Consider the following 19,176-nt stretch of genomic DNA (forward strand, 5'->3'; position numbering starts at 1 on the left):
ATGTATGTGCTGATACTGGGGTTTTGTATTCTTTAACTTTTCTGCTCCAGGCTGGTGTTCTACCACTTGAGCTACACCTCCACTTCTGGAGGTAAGAGTCTCACAAACTTTCCTACCTAGACTGGCTTCGAACTCAGATCCTCATCCTCAGCCTCCTGAGTAGGTAGGATTACTGGTGTAAGCCATCAGCACCTGTCTACAATTTTACTTATTATAGTACAAATAGCCTTTAAAAACAAAATGGGCAAAATATCTGGCTTTTGATGTTCAGATGTTAATGGACTACAAGATTTAAAGTCAATAAAACTTGTTCATAGATCAGGTCTAGTGTGCCCTAAATATTTTCCTAGTGAAAAATGAGATGGTCACAAGTCTTTTGAAATTGAAAATAAAACTTTTTTTTTTTTTTTGGGTCCGGTAGTGGGGCCTGAACTCTGGGCCTGGGCACTGTCCCTCAGCTCTTCAGCTCAAGGCTAGCACTCTACCACTTGAGCCACAGTGCCACTTCCGGCTTTTTCCTTTTTGCTTATGTGGTGCTGAGGAATCGAACCAAGGGCCTCATGCTTGCAAGGCAAGCGCTCTAACACTGAGCCACCTTCCCAACCCATAAAACTTTCTTTCCTTTAGGAGTTACATAAAAAAAAAAAATGTGCTTCTATGGGCTGGGAAGGTAGCTCAGTGGTAGAAGCTTGCCTTGTAAGCATGAGGCCTTGGGTTCGATTCCTTAGCACCACATAAGCAGAAAGAGCTAGAAGTGGTGCTGTGGCTCAAGTGGTAGAGCACTAGCCTTGAGCTGAAGATCTGAGGGACAGCACACAGGGCAGGAGTTCAAGCCCACAACAGACAATAAATAAATAAATAAATAAATAAATAAATAAATCCCACTTCTAGTTTGAAACTACATAAAGATTAAGAAGGAAGAAAAGTCCAGGGCTTGATTTAAATTAGAACTTGAATTTCCCCAAGAATAAATCATGAATGTATACAAATTATGTTCAAGTTGGATAAAAATATGTTAAAATATTGTTAAGTAAATGAGACGGTACCTCAGAGAAGGAGTATATTTGAAGTGATGGCATTTTAATCTTAGAGTTTAGTCAAACATAAAGTACATCAGCAAGTTCTGATTGTACATCATCATACAGTAACCTCCAGTACAAAATACCAGATGAAATCAGAAAACAATCTTTTATGCTGCCTACCTTTATACAATTACTTAATCTTTCTCTGACAGCTGCCCCAAGGTTGTAGATTAACCTCTAGGGATTCCACCTTAGGGAGGTTTTTTTCCAAGACACAAAGAAACAATTTAGTGAAAGTGATGACTCAACCTAACAACAGCTTCAGGCTTGGGCAGTTACAGCAGCAGGGAGAGACTGTACCCAAGGGACCTAAAATAGTTAATGCACATTTCTGAGTGCTTTTGTCTGGTGGAAAGAGGTGGTGGATCAGTGAGGAACATCTGTCAGAAGGATGTTGTGAATGTTGGAAAGAAGCTGCAGGATGACAATCAAAAGCTCTGTCATTTTCTGTCTTCCGTGTTCCCAAACTTCAGAACACAGTCTTACACTAACAGCAATCAAACCTAATTTATTCTTTATCTTTTTTGGATCCTACAATGATACAACCTTGGCTTCTGAAAATAAACTATTTGCTACCTTTTAAAGAGTAAGTTATGACCTTATTATAAGGGAAAGATTGAACATAAGTAAAAAGATTTCTGCTGGGCACTAGTGGCTCACACCTGTAATCCTAGCTACTCAGGAAGATCTGAAGGATCATGGTTCAAAGCCAGCCTGGGCAGGAAAGTCTGTGAGATTCTTATCTCCAATTAACCAACAGAAAACTGGAAGTGGAGCTGTGGCTCAAAATGGAAGAGCACTAGCCTTGAACAAGAGAGCTCAGGGAAGGAACCCAGGCCCTGAATTCAAGTGCCACAGCAGACAAAAAAAGAAAAGAAAAAAAAGAGAATAGCTTTAAGCCAGATGCTAGTATGTTACTCAGAAAACTAAGACCTGGAGGATTTTGGTTGGAAACTAGCCTGGGCAATAAAGTTTACAAGATTCCCTCTCCAGCTAACCAGTGAAGACTGGGCTGAAGGTGTGGCTCAAGAGCTAGTTTTTAGCAAGAAAGCTGGAGCAAGCCTCAACATGGTTCAAGCCCTGGCACCTGCAAGGAAGAGGAATAAGCTTCATTTTAGTAGACTTAGACTAATTATAAAAGAAGAGAAAATAAGCCAGGTGCTGGTGTCTCATACCTGTAATACTAGCTACTCAGGATGCTGAGATTTGAGGATTGTGGTTCAAATCCAACCTAGGCAAGAAAGGCTGTGAGATTCTTATTACCAATGAAACACCAAAAAGCTGGAAGTGGAGTTCTGGTTCAAAGTCATAGAGCACTAGTCTAGAGCAAAAAAGCTCAGGGAGGGAGGGAGGGAGGGAGGGAGGGAGGGAGGGAGGGAGGGAGGGAAGGAGGGAGAGAGGGAGGGAGGGAGAGAGAGAGAGAGAGAGAGAGAGAGAGAGAGAGAGAGAGAGAGAGAGAGGGAGAGGGAGGGAGAGGGAGAGGGAGAGAGAGGGAGAGGGAGAGAGAGGGAGAGAGAGAGGGAGAGAGAGAGAGAGAGGGAGGGAGGGAGGGAGAGGTGTGAATAAGACTTTTACAGGGGCTAGGAAGGTAGCTCAGTGGTAGAGTGCTTGCCTTGCATGCATGAGGTCCTGGGTTCGATTCCTCAGCATCACATAAGCAGAAAAAGCTGGAAGTGCACTGTGGCTCAAATGGTAAAGTGCTAGCCTTGAGCTGAGATGCTGAGGGACAGTGCCCAGGCCCAGAGTTCAGGCCTCATGACTGGGGTGGGGGGTGGGGGGGTACTTTTACAAGGTTAGAAAACCAGTGAGATTGGGCTGGGGAGGTGGCTCAGTGGTAGAGTGCTTGCCTTGCATGCATGAGGCCCTGGGTTTGATTCCTCAGCACCACATAAACAAAAAGAAAAAAGTCGAAGTGGTGCTGTGGCTCAAGTGGTAGAGCACTAGCCTTGAGCTGAAGAGCTGAGGGATAGCGCCCAGGCCCCGAGTTCAGGTCCCAGGACTGACAAAACAACAACAACATCAACAACAACAAGAAAACCAGTGAGATTTAAGCATGTCTATAATTTAAGCACTATCAAAGTATAGAGAAAAGGTTATAGCAGTTTGATAACATAAGTCAATGACTAGCCTTATGATTTGCAATCTTGAAAAATTACTATAACTAATGTAAGGGCTGGGAATATAACTTAGTGGTAGAGTGCTTTCCCAGCATGCATGAAGCCCTAGGTTCCATTCCTCAGTACCACATAAACAGAAAAAGCTGGAAGTGGCTTTGTGGTACAAGTGGTAGAATGTTAGCCTTGAGCAAAAGCAGTTAAGAGACAGTGCCCAGGCCCTGAGTTCAAGTCCACGAATGGCAAAATTTTTTTTAAAAAGTTAAAGAAACTCTCCTAATATAAAATACTGGTAAACAGAAGTTCCTAATGGGATAGAAGAGACGAAAAATGTGTATTTTGAACAAAAGCTGTAATAGAGCTAAGTGCCTATGGCCATACCACCCTGAATGTGATGTGCCAGATCTTGTCTGATCTCAGAAGCTAAGCAGGGTTGGGCCTGATTAGTACTTGGATGGGAGGTCTCAAGGCTGGGCAGCAGTGGCTCATGTCTATAATTTTAGCTACGCAAAACAAATCCTAGCCACCTGACAGAGGGCTGAGATCTGAAGACAGGTTGGAAGTCAGCCCAGGCAGATAAATCAACAGGACTTTTATCTCTAACCATCAAAAAGTTGGGAGTGGTAAAGTGCCAGCCTTGAGCAAAAAAGCTCAAGGAGAATGCTCAGGCCCAGAGTTCAAGCTCTAGTGCAAGCGTGTGTGCACACGCGCACACACGTGTACGCACACATACACACACGCACGCACTCACGCACGCACGCACGCACACACACACACACACACACAGCAGTCTGGCACACGAATATGGAAAGGGAAGGTAGGGCTTTGTTTACTTTGTCAAAGTTCTGCATCTGTTCCCGATTGGTGAGCCAAGATTCCATGTCCTGGGCTGTCTGAATCACAAATGCTTCATAATCAGCAAACATCTGAGTAAAACGGTTCGCGAAGACCTCTCGCAGCTGTACATTGAGCTGGTAGTCCCGAAGCTCCACTTCTTCACACTGCAGCTTCGAATCCTTTTCTTTTTCACTCAGAGAGGAGGAGAGGTCCATTTTTTCTACAGTCACCCCAGTCCGCTTGGCTAGAGCCTGCAGGCGGGCTATAGTGTCATTGCCCTTCAGGAGCTCGTACATGCTGAGGTTATTGGTGGACACATTGCCATTCTTTTTGTCATTGACCAGATCTTTCAGAACTAGATTCTTCAATTTGGTGGCACTCTCACTGCTGTGGAGGCTGCCCTCTGGAGGAATGCCAAATTGAAAAAGAACCTCAGAGAGTTCCTGGATAAAATCAACTTTATTGGGGAACTGTGGAAACTCCTCAGGCAATTCAATAAAATGGTTATCGATATCCACAAAACACAAGTTAGCCTGAAAAAGGAAAAAGAAATACAAAAGTTGAAAGTAAAGGAATTTATGGCCTAAAATATTCTCAACAAATATTATTTAAACAACAACATGGGGCTGGGAATGTGGCTTAGTGGTAGAGTGTTTGCCTAGCAAGAATGAAGCCCTGGGTTTGAATCCTCAGTACCACACAGAAAGAAAAAGCTGGAAGTGCACTGTAGCTCAAGAGGTAGAATGCTAGCCTTGAGCATAGAGAGGCTCAGGACAGAGGCCAGGCCCTGAGTTCAAGCCCCAGGCCTGACAAATAAAAAAAAAAAAAAAGATGATATTGCATTTATCTTTTTTTTGGTGCCAGTCCTATGGCTTGAACTCAGGGCCTGGATACTGACCCTGAGCTTTTGTGTTTACTCAAGCCACAGCTCCAGTTCCAGCTTTCTGGTATTTAACTGGAGTTAAGAATCTCCTGGGCTTTCCTGCCCTGGCTGGCTGTGAACTGTGATACTCAGATCTCAGTCTGGTGCGTAGTTAGGATTACAGGGATGAGCTATCAGCATTCAGCTGCATTTTTCTTTAATTTTGTTTCTGATCCACTTTTTCCCCCACATTGTCTTTTATGTTAGCCACTTCAAGGCTCAGACTTTTTCTTTTGTGTCAGTACCATATGACTTGAACTCCGGCCTTGTGCTCTTCTTACTTGGCTTTTTTGCTTAAGGCTGGTACTGCTTGAGCCACACCTCCACTTCTGGCTGTTTGCTGGTTAACTGGAGAAAATAATCTCATGAACTTTTCTGCTCAGACTGGATTCAAACCATGATCCTTAGATCTCAGCTTCCTGAGTTGCTAGAGTTACAGGCATGAGGCACCAGTATCTAGCTCCATTTTCATTTTGTATGGTATCTTCCTGTTATCCCTCTGCATCCCAGCTTCTCCCATGAGAAGCAAGAAGACACTAGGAAACTGTACTCTACCGACTAAAAGGTTATAGTCAGATAGGAGTCCCAGTGTCACAGCTACTGGCCTGTCTGCATACTCCCACATAGGTCTCCTTTGCTCCGCTATGTCTTCTCAGAAAGAAGAAACAGGAAATACAAACTTGTGCTAGGAAAACTTACTGAAGAAAGCCAAATCTCACACAACAGAATTATGCAAAGTTGCTTCCACTCTCCTAACATCATTAAATTTAAAAAATTCTATCAGAAGATCCCAAGAAGTACTGTACACATGAATTAAAACTATATTGAACAACTCAAATAAACATGCTGTGAGAACTAAATACCATGTTTCTATTGATCAGCTCCAACCAAAAGCTATCATGGACTTCTAGTCACAAGCAACACCATGACTGGAGGGTGTAGCTTACTATTAAGAGTACTTACGTAATATGAGCCAGCCTAGTTCAGATTGTAGCACCAGAAGAAATAATCAAGACAAGTTCCCTCAAAAGTAAGAGAACAAAGGACTAAAACTTAACTCTTGTAAGCCTTCCTGTGTCTCTACCTTGAAGGCTCTTACCTGTCATCCTCTTTTTTTATTTACTCCTAATACTTTTTTTTTTTTTTTTTGTCAGTCATAGGGATTGAACTCTGGGCCTGGGCGCTGTCCTTCAGCTCTTCAGCTCCAGGCTAGCACTCTACCACTTGAGCCACAGCGCCACTTCCAGCTTTTTTCTTTTTGCTTATGTGGTGTTGAGGAATTGAACCCAGGGCCTCATGCATGCAAGGCAAGCCCTCTACCACTGAGCCACCTTCCCAGCCCCTTGAACATCTCTGTTTGCAGCTTTCTGCTGGTTAACTGGAGATTACAGTCTCACAACCTTTCCTGCCCTGAGAGGCTTAGAACCATGATCCTAAGATGTCAGCCTCCTGAGTAGCTAGGATTACAGGCATGAGCCACCAGCACCATGCCTGCATTCATTCATTCATGTTGGTCCTAGGGCTTGAACTTAGAGTCTGGGCACAATGCCTGAGCTTTTATGCTCAAGCTAGCACTCTACACTTGAGCCATATTCCACTCTGGCTTTCTGGTGGTTACATGGAAATAAAAGTCTCAAGGACTTTACTACCTAGAGTGGATTTGAATCATGATCCTCAAATTTTAGCCACCTGAGTAACAAGGATTACAGATGTGAGCCACCAGCACTGGGCTTCAGTTTGCATTTCTTTTAAAATGAAAACAACTCTATTTGTCTTGATATTTACACAAATTGGTAAATAAAGCCCCAAGGTGATGCCCACTTGAAGGAATCCCCAAAATGAAGACAGGTGCAGGAAGTATTAAAAAAAAAAAAAAAAAGAAACCTATCTAGGACAGGTTTTCTTCTCAATGCCTGGGGGTTGTTCAGAGGGCATAGCACAGGCAAACATTAAAACATTCCCTTGGGGACTTAAGTGTAGCTCAGTGGTAGAGTACTTGAACTATTACCTATGAGGCCCTGGATTTGATCCTTAGCACCACATAAAAGGTAACTAAGCCAGACATAGTAATCCTAGCTACTTTGGAGGCAGAAATCAGGGGACTGTGGTTTGAGGCCAGCCATCTTAACCAGTGGCTAGGTGTTGTATGCCTGTTATTCCAGCTATGGGGGGGAAGCACACACTGGGCATACTGGTGTGCTCCTGTCATCTCCATCAACTCAGGGAAACACAAGCAGGAAGACTGCAGCTCAGGTAGCATAGGCTCTAGAACATCAAGACTTTATCTTGACAATAATAACCAGTGCAAAAGGTAGTCAGAAGACTGGCTCAAGTGGTAGAGCGCCTTGCTTAGCAAGTATGAGGTCCCAAGTTAAATACCCAGTACTGCTGCTACCTTACCCCCTCAAAAAAAAAAAAGGTAAATAAGTAATACTGTCGCATAAAGAACGACCTGCAGCTGGGAGCCAGTGGCTCACACCAGTAATCCTAGCTACTCAGAAGGCTGAGATCTGAGTATTGTGGTGTGTAGCCAGCCTGGGCATAAAAGTCCTTGTGAGACTCTTATCTCCAATTAACCACTCAAAAACCAATTGACAAAAGGATAAAAAGAACAAGAAAAAAGAAAGCAAATAGTTCTGTTTCTGTTTTTCTCAGTTTTTTTTTTTTTTTTTGGTTTGGTTTTTGTGTTTTTGTTTTTTTGTTTTTGCCAGTCCTAGGACTCAAATACAGGGCCTGTGCGCTGTTCCTGAGCTTTGTTTTGCTTAAGGTTAGTGGTCTTCTACCTGAGCCACAGTGCCACTTCCAGCATTTTTAGCAGATAATTGGAGATAAGAGTCTCACATACTTCTCTACCGGGGATGGCTTCGAACTGTAATATGTAATCCTCAGATCTCAGCCTCCTAAGTAGCTAGGATTGCAGGTATGAGGCACTGTGGTCTGGCTTCTGTTTTTTGTTTGGTTTGGTTTTTTTGGTTGTGGGGCTTGAACTCAGGACCTGGACACAATCTCTGAGCTCTTTTGGTCAAGGCTAGAACTGTACCAATTTGAGCCACATTACCACTTCTGGCTTTTTCTGAGTAGTTTATTGGAGATAAAGAGTCTCACTGGGATTTTTCTGCCCTGGCTGTCTTTGATTCGTGATCCTCACATCTCAGCCTCCTGAGTAGCTAGGATTATATGAGTGAGCCAGCTAAACATATTTTTATAACTGTTTTTAGAAGCCTTTCACCTCCCCCCTTTTTTTTCTGCCAATCCTGAGGATTGAACTCAGGGCCAGGGTGTTCTCCCCTAGCTTCTTTGCACAAGGCTGGAACTCTTCCATTTAAGCCACACCTCCACTTCTGGCCTTTTGCTGGTTGGAGATGAGATTCATGGACTTTTCTGCCTGGGCTGGCTTCAAAACTGTGATCCTCAGATCTCTGACTCTTGAGTAGCCCAGATTATAGGCATGGGCCACAAGCTAAATTCCTTTTTAAAGTGTGTGTGTGTATGTATCTTGGGGCTTGATCTCAGGACCTGGGCACTGTCCCTGGTGTGTGTGTATCTTGGGGCTTGATCTCAGGACCTGGGCACTGTTCCTGGTGTGTGTGTGTGTGTGTGTGTGTGTGTGTGTGTGTGTGTGTGTGTGTGTGTGTGTGTGTGTGTGTGTGTGTGTATCTTGGGGCTTGATCTCAGGACCTGGGCACTGTCCCTGGTGTGTGTGTGTGTGTGTGTGTGTGTGTGTGTGTATCTTGGGGCTTGATCTCAGGACCTGGGCACTGTCCCTGGTGTGTGTGTGTATCTTGGGTCTTGATCTCAGGACCTGGGCACTGTCCCTGGTGTGTGTGTGTGTGTGTGTGTGTGTGTGTGTGTGTGTGTGTGTGTGTCTTGGGTCTTGATCTCAGGACCTGGGCACTGTCCCTGGTGTGTGTGTATCTTGGGGCTTGATCTCAGGACCTGGGCACTGTCCCTAGTGTGTGTGTGTGTGTGTGTGTGTGTGTGTGTGTGTGTATCTTGGGTCTTGATCTCAGGACCTGGGCACTGTCCCTGGTGTGTGTGTGTGTGTGTGTGTGTCTTGGGTCTTGATCTCAGGACCTGGGCACTGTTCCTGGTGTGTGTGTGTGTGTGTGTGTGTGTGCGTGTGTGTGTGTGTGTGTGTATCTTGGGGCTTGATCTCAGGACCTGGGCACTGTTCCTGGTGTGTGTGTATCTTGGGGCTTGATCTCAGGACCTGGGCACTGTCCCTGGTGTGTGTGTGTGTGTGTGTGTGTGTCTTGGGTCTTGATCTCAGGACCTGGTGTGTGTGTGTGTGTGTGTGTGTGTGTGTGTGTGTGTGTGTGTGTGTCTTGGGTCTTGATCTCAGGACCTGGGCACTGTCCCTGGTGTGTGTGTGTGTGTGTGTGTCTTGGGTCTTGATCTCAGGACCTGGGCACTGTTCCTGGTGTGTGTGTGTATATCTTGGGTCTTGATCTCAGGACCTGGGCACTGTTCCGTGTGTGTGTGTGTGTGTGTGTGTGTGTGTGTGTGTATCTTGGGTCTTGATCTCAGGACCTGTATCTTGGGTCTTGATCTCAGGACCTGGGCACTGTCCCTGGTGTGTGTGTGGGGGGGCGGGGGGGCTTGATCTCAGGACGTGGGCACTGTCCCTGAGCTTTTTACCACTTGAGCCACAACTCCATTTCCTGATTTTGGCCACAAGCTAAATTCCTTTTTAAAGAGAGAGAGAGAGAGAGAGAGAGAGAGAGAGAGAGAGAGAGAGAGAGAGTGTGTGTGTGTGTGTGTGTGTGTGTGTGTGTGTGTGTGTGTGTGTGTGTATCTTGGAACTTGATCTCAGGACCTGGGCACTGTCCCCTGAGCTTTTTACCACTTGAGCCACAATTCCATTTCCTAATTTTGGGTGGCTAATAGGAGGTAAGGGAATTGCAAGAACTTTCCTGCCTAGGCAGGCTTCAAATCTGATCCTCAGATCTCAACCTCCTGAATAGCTAAGATTACTTGTATGAACCACTGGGGCTCGCTTAAAATGGCTATTTTAATATTTACTTCCTCCCCTAAATTATGTGCAGCAGATTATGTCATTGCACAAAGATATGAGTACAGTGACAAAACTGCTAGTCTTTTCTTCTCATATAATGATGCACTTAATTTCTAGTTTCTACACAGCACTGCTATTTTCACCGTGATTCAGACTATTTCATGTCATTCTACCCTAGACTAGTGCACACACTTATTAAATTGTGTTGAGCTCCTGGCTGAAAACTGAGAAAATCATAGCTATCACAAGAGCTTTTAGAAATTTTAACTTATGTTTAGAGTCCAAGGGCAGACACAGACTCAGATTTTCCAGCTACAAAAATATTAAGAAGGCATAAAATTCTTCTCAACAATTACTCCTGTTAAATGGAAAAACAATACTTATGTACCTAAACTGTCTTAGAGAACATCATTTGATTAACATATATTGCAACAAGAAACTAAAACATGTCATTAAATCTTGAAATAAAATTCATTTGGCAGATCTATGTCTTTCTCCTTGAAAATTTTAAGGCTTTACTTGGGAACCCACAAGACACTAGATTAATTTAATGAAAGAGAAAAGTCGGAAAACAGAGAAAAGGGCAAAGCAGGGAGGAGAAAGCAAAGAAGTCCAAACAGGACGCTACATGTCTGTACTTGATATTGGCTTGAGTCAAGCTCTCTTTTCTTGAACACAAATATTAATTCTCATATGGAAACATTCATTAGATTAAGAGTAACAGTAGATGATTACAGGAATCATTACTGAGTATGACTGTGGTTTAGTGTGTTAAATTCACTTATTAAAATGAGAATCTCTATGGGAAACATGAATAAAAGGGAAGCACAGCAAGAGGGTTTTTATTAAGAAAGGTGCTAATTAAACAGCTAATAATATAATGTAATAGGACTCTCATCAATATTTCATTTCAAAGCTTTGTACTGTAATTCTCAGTGCCATTAAAAATAAACATTAGCCTCAAAATGATCTGAGGAATTTGTGCTTATTTTCCTCTTAAACATGTTGAGCCAAGTGAGGTGGCTCATTGCCTATAATCCTTGCTACTTGGGAAGCTAAGATAAGGAGGATTGCAGTTTCAGACCAGTCTAGGCAGAAAGGTTCACAAGATTCCACCTCAGGGCTGTGAATGAGGCTTAAAGGTAGAGTGCCTAGCATGCATGACTCCATGAGTTTGATTCCTCAGTACCACATAAACAGAAAAAGCCAAAAGTGGCGCCGTGGCTCAAGTGATAGAGTGCTAGCCTTGAAAAAAAAGAAGCTCAAGGACAGTGCCCAGGCCCTGAGTTCAAACCCCAGGATTGGCAGAAAAAAAAATAAAAGATTCCATCTCAACAGAGGATGCAGCAACACTTGCCAGTCATTCAGCTATGATGGGAAGCTAGAATAGTTGGCCAGATGTCTAGGCACATGCCCAAGCAGGAAGTAACACCTATTTCAAAAATAACCAGTGCAGGGATGGGGATATGGCTCAGTAGTAAGAGTGCCTGCCTATCAAGCATAAGACCCAGTACACAAAAAACAAAAGCAACACTTAAAAAAATATATATAGTACACATGATAGGTACTAGGAAAAGTGGTTTGGGGTAACAAGGAGGATGAAGGAGGGTGAATCCTGTTGAAGTAGATCATTTGCATCACAAAAAACAGAAATGATGAAACTGTAGAAATTGCTTTAGGAAGGGGAAAGTGGGGAGGGGAGGATGTGTGTGTGGGGGGGGGATGAGATTGATTGGTATACAATGTAAACATGCATGGAAATGTCTCAATGATCTTCCCACCCCCACATACATATGCTAGTTAAGAATTACAACAACCAAAAAAAAACCCCACAGGAAACATAGTAACATTAAGGTGGCAAAAAAGGGATAAAACTTTTGTTTTGCTGATCATACTAATTTATAACATTTAGAATAGACTGATAAAATAGTCTCATACTTAAAAAATAGAGAGCATAAAGCATTTGATATTTCCATTATCAATCCAGCTAGTTGGAAGATATTAACAAGTCAAAAGTCAAATTCAAGCCTAGCATCAACTGCTCAGCTCCTAGCTACTCAGGAGGCTGAAATGTGAGGACTGAGGTTCAAAGCCAGCCCCAGTAGGAAAAGTGTGAAATTCACATCTCCAAAAAGCCAGAAGTGGAGGTATTGCTCAAGTAGTAGTGTCAGCCTTGAGCAAATGAGCCAAGTCAGAGCATGAAGCTGTGAGGTCAAGCCCCAGGAGTGGGGCCCATGTGCATGTCCACATGCACACACGCGCACCCGTGCGCGCACATATACTCACAACACAAATTCACCTCACAACAATGATTTCAGAGGGATATTAAACTTAGGACACTATGCTTAAAATGAAGTGTCATTAGAATAATAAAACAATGAGATCATGCTACTATTACTCAACCTTCAAAAATTGTGAAATTTTATGCTTATCCTTTTTTTTTGCTATCGGCTCGCAGCTGTCCAGGCTAAATGGTTATGTTGCAGCAACCATTAGGAACCACCATGCGTTCTAGGGCTCAGACCCTAAGCTAGCTATACATGGGACACTGTCATAGGACACATTAGGAAGACAAAGCTACTGAACCACATCTGGACCTTGAATGAACACACAGCAAAAGGTTCATCATTCATTGGAAGTTTACCTCTTGAGGAAGTTCCAGTTTAGAACGGTCAGTTCCTTCCTTGGACTGAAGACCCATCAGATAAGGGACAGGAGCATCAAGAAAGTGTAGTAGAGAGGCAGGGAGGATGGGCACATAAACGTGCTGCCACTGAAATGGGAAGAGAAGTGTAGTGATGCCTTCTGCCACGGTCATCAAATGCTGATAATCTGCACAGGACAAGGAGAAATGGAAGGGAAGAGTCCAAGTAAACACATATTGCTGCAGTAAGCTTGAAAGTATCACAAAAATGTGATGCTAAAAATAAGCAAAACACAGACAAAATGTTTTTGGATGATCCTGTAGAAAATATGTCAGTTCTGGCCCATCCTAACTGTATAATTGAAAAGTTCAATTATTTCCTTAATATTATTTTTTTGGTGCTGGTACTGGGGCTTGAACTTAGGATGTGGGTACTATCCTTTGACTTTTTCACTCAAGGCTATCACTCTACCACTTGAGCCACCTTCCCAGCCTGGCTGTACTTCTATCTTTTTGCTGGTTAATTGGAGATAAGTATCTCATGGACTTTCCTGCCCAGGGTGGCTTTGAACTGTGATCCTCACATCTCAGCCCCCTGAAAAGCTTGGACTACATGCATGAGCCACTGGAGCCCAACTAAAGGTTAGATTTTTTTAGTTGTTTTTTGTTCATATGAATTAATCCCTACAGTCTATAATCCACAATCTCTAATAAAATCTGTGGAGTCAGTTTTAAGTTTAAAAAATTGTTAAAGGTAATTTGGTGTCTAAGCCATAACCTAGGGCAGCCATTGTAATAAAATACCTTAATATTTTTAAAGAAAATCATGCAAGTGTTTCAATAGGGCAGAAAAACCAGAGACTACAAATAGGGCCACACTTTGGTTCATATCTGGTTTTGGTGATACATGAGTTACAAAATGATTTTCAGTTACAATGAGGTTCAGAATTTTGGAGTTTAAGATTGATGACAAAAAAAAAAAGATTGATGACAGCAGATGATGGATTTTTTTGCGGGGGAGGGGGCTGGTCATAGGGTCTGAACTCAGCCTAGGTGCTGTCCCTCATCTCTTCAGCTTAAGGCTAGCACTCTACCACACTTGAGCCACAGTGCCACTTCCGGCTCTTTCTTCTTATGTAGTGCTGAGGAAAAGAACCCAGGGCCTCATGCATGCAAGGCAAACACTCTACCACTGAGCCACCTTCCCAGCCTGGAGGGAGGATTTTTAAGAAAAAAATGTGGAGGCTACTTATCAATTCAATGAACACATGACCGCATAAACAGAATGCTGAACTTTTTTTTTTTTTTTTTTTTGGTTGTGGGGCTTGAACTCTGGGCTTGGGTGCTATCCCTCAGCTCTTCAGCTCAAGGCTAGCACTCTACAACTTGAGCCACAAAACCACTTCCCGTTTTTTGGTGGTTTAATGAAGAGCCTCATGGTCTTTCCTGCCGGGGCTGGCTTTGAGCCACATTTCTCAGATCCAGCCTCCTGAGCAGCTAGGATTACATGTGTGAGCCACCGGCGCCCGGATAATGCTGACCATTTTTAAGTTGGCTTGTGTCATTTTACAATTTTTAAATGACTGTCTTCAACAGTCTACAATGGGATTTTGCAGTGAATTGTCTACAGTCCAAGTGTACTGAAAAAAATTGTCCTTGCCAGGTGCCAGTAACATATGCCAATAATCCTAGCTACTCAGGAGGCTGAACTTTGTGGATCATGGTTCAAAGCCAGGTTGAGCAGGAAAGTCCCTAGACTACTTTTTTTTTTTGGTCATGGGACTTGAACTCTGGGTCTGAGCACTGTCCCTCAGCTCTTTCAGCTCAAGGCTAGCACTCTACCACTTGAGCTACAGTGCCACTTCCGGTTTTCTGGTGGCTTATTGGAGATGAGTTTCACAGACTTTTCCTGCCCAGGCTGACTTTAAACCGCGATCCTCAGATCTCAGCCTCCTCAATAAATAGGATTACAGGTGTGAGCCACCAGCGCCTGGCTTCCCTGAGACTCTTATCTCCAATTAACCACCAGAAAGCCAGAAGTAGAACTGTGGCTCAAGTGGCAGAGTGCTAACCTTGAGTGATAAAGCTCATGGACAGGACTCAGGCCCTGAGTTCAAGCCTCGGGACTGGCACACTCATATGCACACACATGCATGCACAAACACATGTCCTTATTTGGAAAACTATTAAAATCATTTCAAGAAGGGGCAAGGGAATGGAGGGATATGAGGAAGGGAAATTGATCAGGATACATTATATGCATGTGTAGAAATGTAATGAAAATCCCTTGCTGATAAAAATTCCTTATTTGATTAATTAAGACCAAGATTTAGGGAAAAAGCTATTTACATGAATATTTTTAAAACAAACAGCAAGTCAGTCATATGAGCACAGAGATAACTCAATTACATGACATGGCATGGACAAATGGACACACATGCACACCACCTCTCCCCCAGTGTAGGCAAGACAGACTTGTAATTAATTACAAAAAAAAATTTTAGAGAAATATCCTTAGATTCTATTCTGTGGTCATCCATTTCAGTCAAGGATTAGTTTTTATTTTCTAAAAAAGTTTGTAACCTCAGTATTTAGCACAATATCTAACATAATGTAGGCTCTTTCTTACACACACACACACACACACACACACACACACACACACAGGGTTTTGAATTCAGGGCCTTGTGATTACTTATATGCTCTAACTGCTAAGCCATGCCTTCAGTACTTTTTTTTTTCCATTGGTTATTCTGAGATAGGGCCTCTCACTCTGTTTTCAGTACTGTTTGGCTAGACAAGGTACTCTACTACTTGAGACAAAGTTGCACTTCCAGCTTTTTCTGAGTAGTTTATTAGAGATAAGAGTCTCATGGACTTTTCTGCCTGGGCTGGCTTCGAACCATGATCCTCAGGTCTCAGCTTCCTGAGTAGCTAATATTATAGGCATGAGCCACTGGCATCTGGTTCCATCCCCTTTTTGCATTGGTTATTTTTGAGGTAGTTTTCAGTTATGCAGCCTGGGCTGCAATCCTACTTTCTTATGTCACTGGCAATTACAGGTATATACCACAGTGCCCAGACAGTGCTTCCCCTATAGCTAGGAAGACAGGCATGTACCACCAAGCCCCGCCATTGGCTGAGATGGCTTTCAAACTTCTTTGTGTCTGGGCTGGCTTCAAAACATATCCCTAGATCTCTGTTACCTAAGTAACATTATAGACTTTAGATCAATACACCTGGCTTAGGGTATCACTTTTTGTCCTGGCAGGGGTCTGGACCTCAAACCACCTAATTTTGTTTTCCATCTTTGTTAGGATGACACTCAGTTTCTTCTTTTGAATGCATTCTCAAGGATTCTTCTGCCTAGACTTGCCTGGAACCATGATCCTTCTAATCTTATCTAGCCATGTAGCTGGGATGACAGTCAAGCACCACTGCCCACACTAGTAGGTATGGCCTGGGCCTCCCAAGTAGTTACAATTACAGGTATGAGCTACTATACTCAGCTCAATTTATTTTGGAGTAAATTAGTAACTTATTTGGATAAAAATGCACAAATCTGCAAGTTTTATAATGTTAAGTAGATCGATTTTTTTTCTCAGGAGGTTAAGAACTATTTAGCTAAGAATGTTGACACATGCCTATAATCCCAGTATTCAAGAGGCTGAGGCAGGAGAATTACAGGTTCCAGGCTAGCCTGGGATACATAGTGAGACCATATTTATAGCAAATGAAATACCCAAACAAAACTAACAACAAAAAATAACATGGACTAGGAGAGTAGCTCAGTGGTAGAGTGCAGGCTTACCAGGTGTGAGCACCACAAACAAACCAAATCATAAAACCTCCCTAAAGTGAAACTCTAGATTTTAAAAAAAGAACTATGGTTTTTAAGAACATTAAATAGGAAAAAGAGAATTACTTAAAGTCCCTCTAATAATTTAAAGTAGGGGCATATTTCATTTCCAACTTCAGAATGCCTTATTTTTTTTTCCTTTTATGAAAAAAGGAAGAAGATTTATTTGGTTAAGAATTACTTATATTCAGAATGCTGAGATCTCAGGATTAAGGTTGAAAGCTAAGCCAGACAGAGAAGACCATGAATCTCTTTTCTTCAATTAACTAGTTAAAAACCTGGAAGTGGAGATGTGGCCTAAGTGACAGAATGCCAACATTCACAGAAAAATCATGAGGCTTTGAGTTCAAATCCCAGTACCAGCAGCACATGCACGCACACATACACACAAATGCACACACACAAAATTACTTTTATAAACATGTCTTTTATCAATGCCCTTCAGTCAAAAAGATCCAGTAACAGATCTCTACTTGAGCAAGCTGGGTGTGTACATTACTCATTTCAGAGAAGGGGAAAGCACACCCTTAGGGAAATATCAGTGAAGAAAGACTCTTGTACAGTATTTGGGCTTTCATTAGATAATTCTGGACAGGGTCTAAGAAAATGAAGACTTGCTTTGAATTGTGAGCTCTCAGAAATCAAGACAGTTCTGTGACAGTGTAGATATTCCAATAAATCTGATCTATTTATTAGGAGGGAAGATAGAGTATATAATAAAGCTAGGGATGTAGCCCAGTTCCATAGTGTATGTGAAACCTTGAGTTTGATTCCCAGTACCACAGAAACAGGTAAATAAAAAAGTTAAGTAGCTTTGAGAGCTGAGCACCAATGTCTATAATCCTAGCTATTCAGGAGGACAGATCCGAGGATCATGATTCAAAGCCAGCCCATCAGGAAAAGTCTATGAGACACTTATTTTCAATTAATCACACACAGACACACAGAAGGGGAGCCATGGCTCAAGTAGTAGAGCATAGACTTGAGCAAAAAAGCTCAAGGACAGAGCCCAGGCCCTGCATTCAAGTCCCTGGACTGGCATATAAACAAAAAGTCAGAAGTGGAGATTACAAGAGTCTGAGGCCTTAGTTCAAGCCCTAGTCCTTGTACCCACAAAAAGGCTGGTTAGCAAGTATCAGATGTTAATGTAATAAAAAAAAAAGAGGACGCTGAATATTTTATAGGTTATACAGACAGATGTTATTCTAGTGAGGCTACATGTCTTACTAAAGAACAACATGGTTTAGCTGTGAGCACTGGATCAATTCCAACACCACAGTGCTCTCAGTGGCAAACCCACTGAGTACGTATGTGTTTTAGTGATACCTGGCTGGCTTCTAAGCACCTTTCTTTACAATACCTAGCTTTGCCAATAGAGGGCAATGGAGATACCATAGTGTGCAATGGGCAGTGTTCAGCTACTTATTGACTAGTGGTATGAATATATGAAAACATCTGGTGGAACATTATCCCACGCCCAGAGAGAGTAGTGCTCCAGTAACTGGCCTCAATGGCCACCTTCTCAGGGCCATTCCAACAAGACACTGTACATTCTGTACTCACACCCACTGTGGTGCCCCTAATAGCAACTTGTGTCTTGGAGGTTTGTCTTAGATCAATAACCAACATCAGTTCTGGCCTAGGTGTGTTGACTATCTCTATTCTGTTTTTTTCTATGCTGTACTGGGACTTGAACTAAGGGTCTGGGTGTTGTCTCTTAAGCTTTTTTGCTACCACTTGAGCCACAGCTCCAACTCTGCTTTTTTTTCATCGTTAACTGGAGATAAGGGTCTTATGGACTTTTCTGTTAGGGTTGACTTCATACTATATCCTTTAGATAGCCTCTAGAGTAGCCAGGATTACAGGAGTGAGCCACCAGTGGCTAGGTCTCCCTTCTTTATAAACACAATTTCTTCAGTGAGGCATAAACTACAGGCTTAGAATGTGGGTGCCATTTCCATGTTTGTCCTTTTTTTTTTTTTTTTGGTTGGTCATGGGGCTTGAACTGTGAGCCAGGGTACTGTTCTTGAGGTCTTCAGCTCAAGGCTAGTGCTCTACCACTTGATCCACAGCACCACTTCCAGTTTTCTGGAAGTTAATTGGAGATAAGAGTCTTACAGACTTTCCTGCCCAGGCTGGCTTTGAACTACGATCCTCAGATCTCAGTCACCTGAGTAGCTAGGATTACAGGCATGAGATACCAGTGCCTGGCAGTGTTGGTCATTTCTGGGGTATTCTTTAGAGTTTTATTTATGTCTCCACAGTTAATCTTCTATTAGAGTATTATTATACTTAACATGCTTCTATTCAAAGTACTATATGGTTTCAGTCTCCTAGTTGGACCTAAGATGAAAGGCACAGGGATTTGAGTAGTCAAATCAAATTCCTAGCAATCTGGTTACTGAACTATTATTGAGGGAAATGTCCAATCTTCTAAAAACACAAATCCTTCAATAAATGGTGACTGGGCTAAGTACTAGTGGCTCATACCTGAAATCCTGCTACTAAAGAGACTGAGATCTGAGGATAGTGGTTTGAAGGAAAGCCTAGAAAATGCTTTCCTCATCCTCTACTATAGCACAGAAAGCACAGAGATGTTCCCTAAAACAGTATGAATGGAGTAAGTCTCCATGAGCCCAAAAAACAGAACGGAAGGGAAAGTGGCTGGTATATAGCCACTTTGTGGCTATGCCAAAAGCCTGCC

General features: G+C 42.7%; 1 protein-coding gene across 1 annotated transcript in view; it reads right to left on the reverse strand.

Annotated features, from left to right (window-relative positions):
* LOC138830002 (DENN domain-containing protein 5B-like) overlaps positions 1–19,176 on the reverse strand; it is a 102,291-nt gene that overhangs the window by 52,246 nt on the left and 30,869 nt on the right. Inside the window, exons 5-6 of the mRNA XM_070026478.1 lie at positions 12,614–12,801; positions 4,030–4,566 (exon numbers count right to left, since the gene is read on the reverse strand). Of these exons, the coding sequence (XP_069882579.1) occupies positions 4,030–4,566; positions 12,614–12,801 (725 nt within the window). The remainder of the gene's footprint in view (positions 1–4,029; positions 4,567–12,613; positions 12,802–19,176) is intronic.

The sequence above is a fragment of the Dipodomys merriami genome, unplaced genomic scaffold (assembly GCF_024711535.1).
Source record: "Dipodomys merriami isolate MVZ:Mamm:240054 unplaced genomic scaffold, mDipMer1.0.p SCAF_18, whole genome shotgun sequence".
Taxonomy (NCBI): domain Eukaryota; kingdom Metazoa; phylum Chordata; class Mammalia; order Rodentia; family Heteromyidae; genus Dipodomys; species Dipodomys merriami.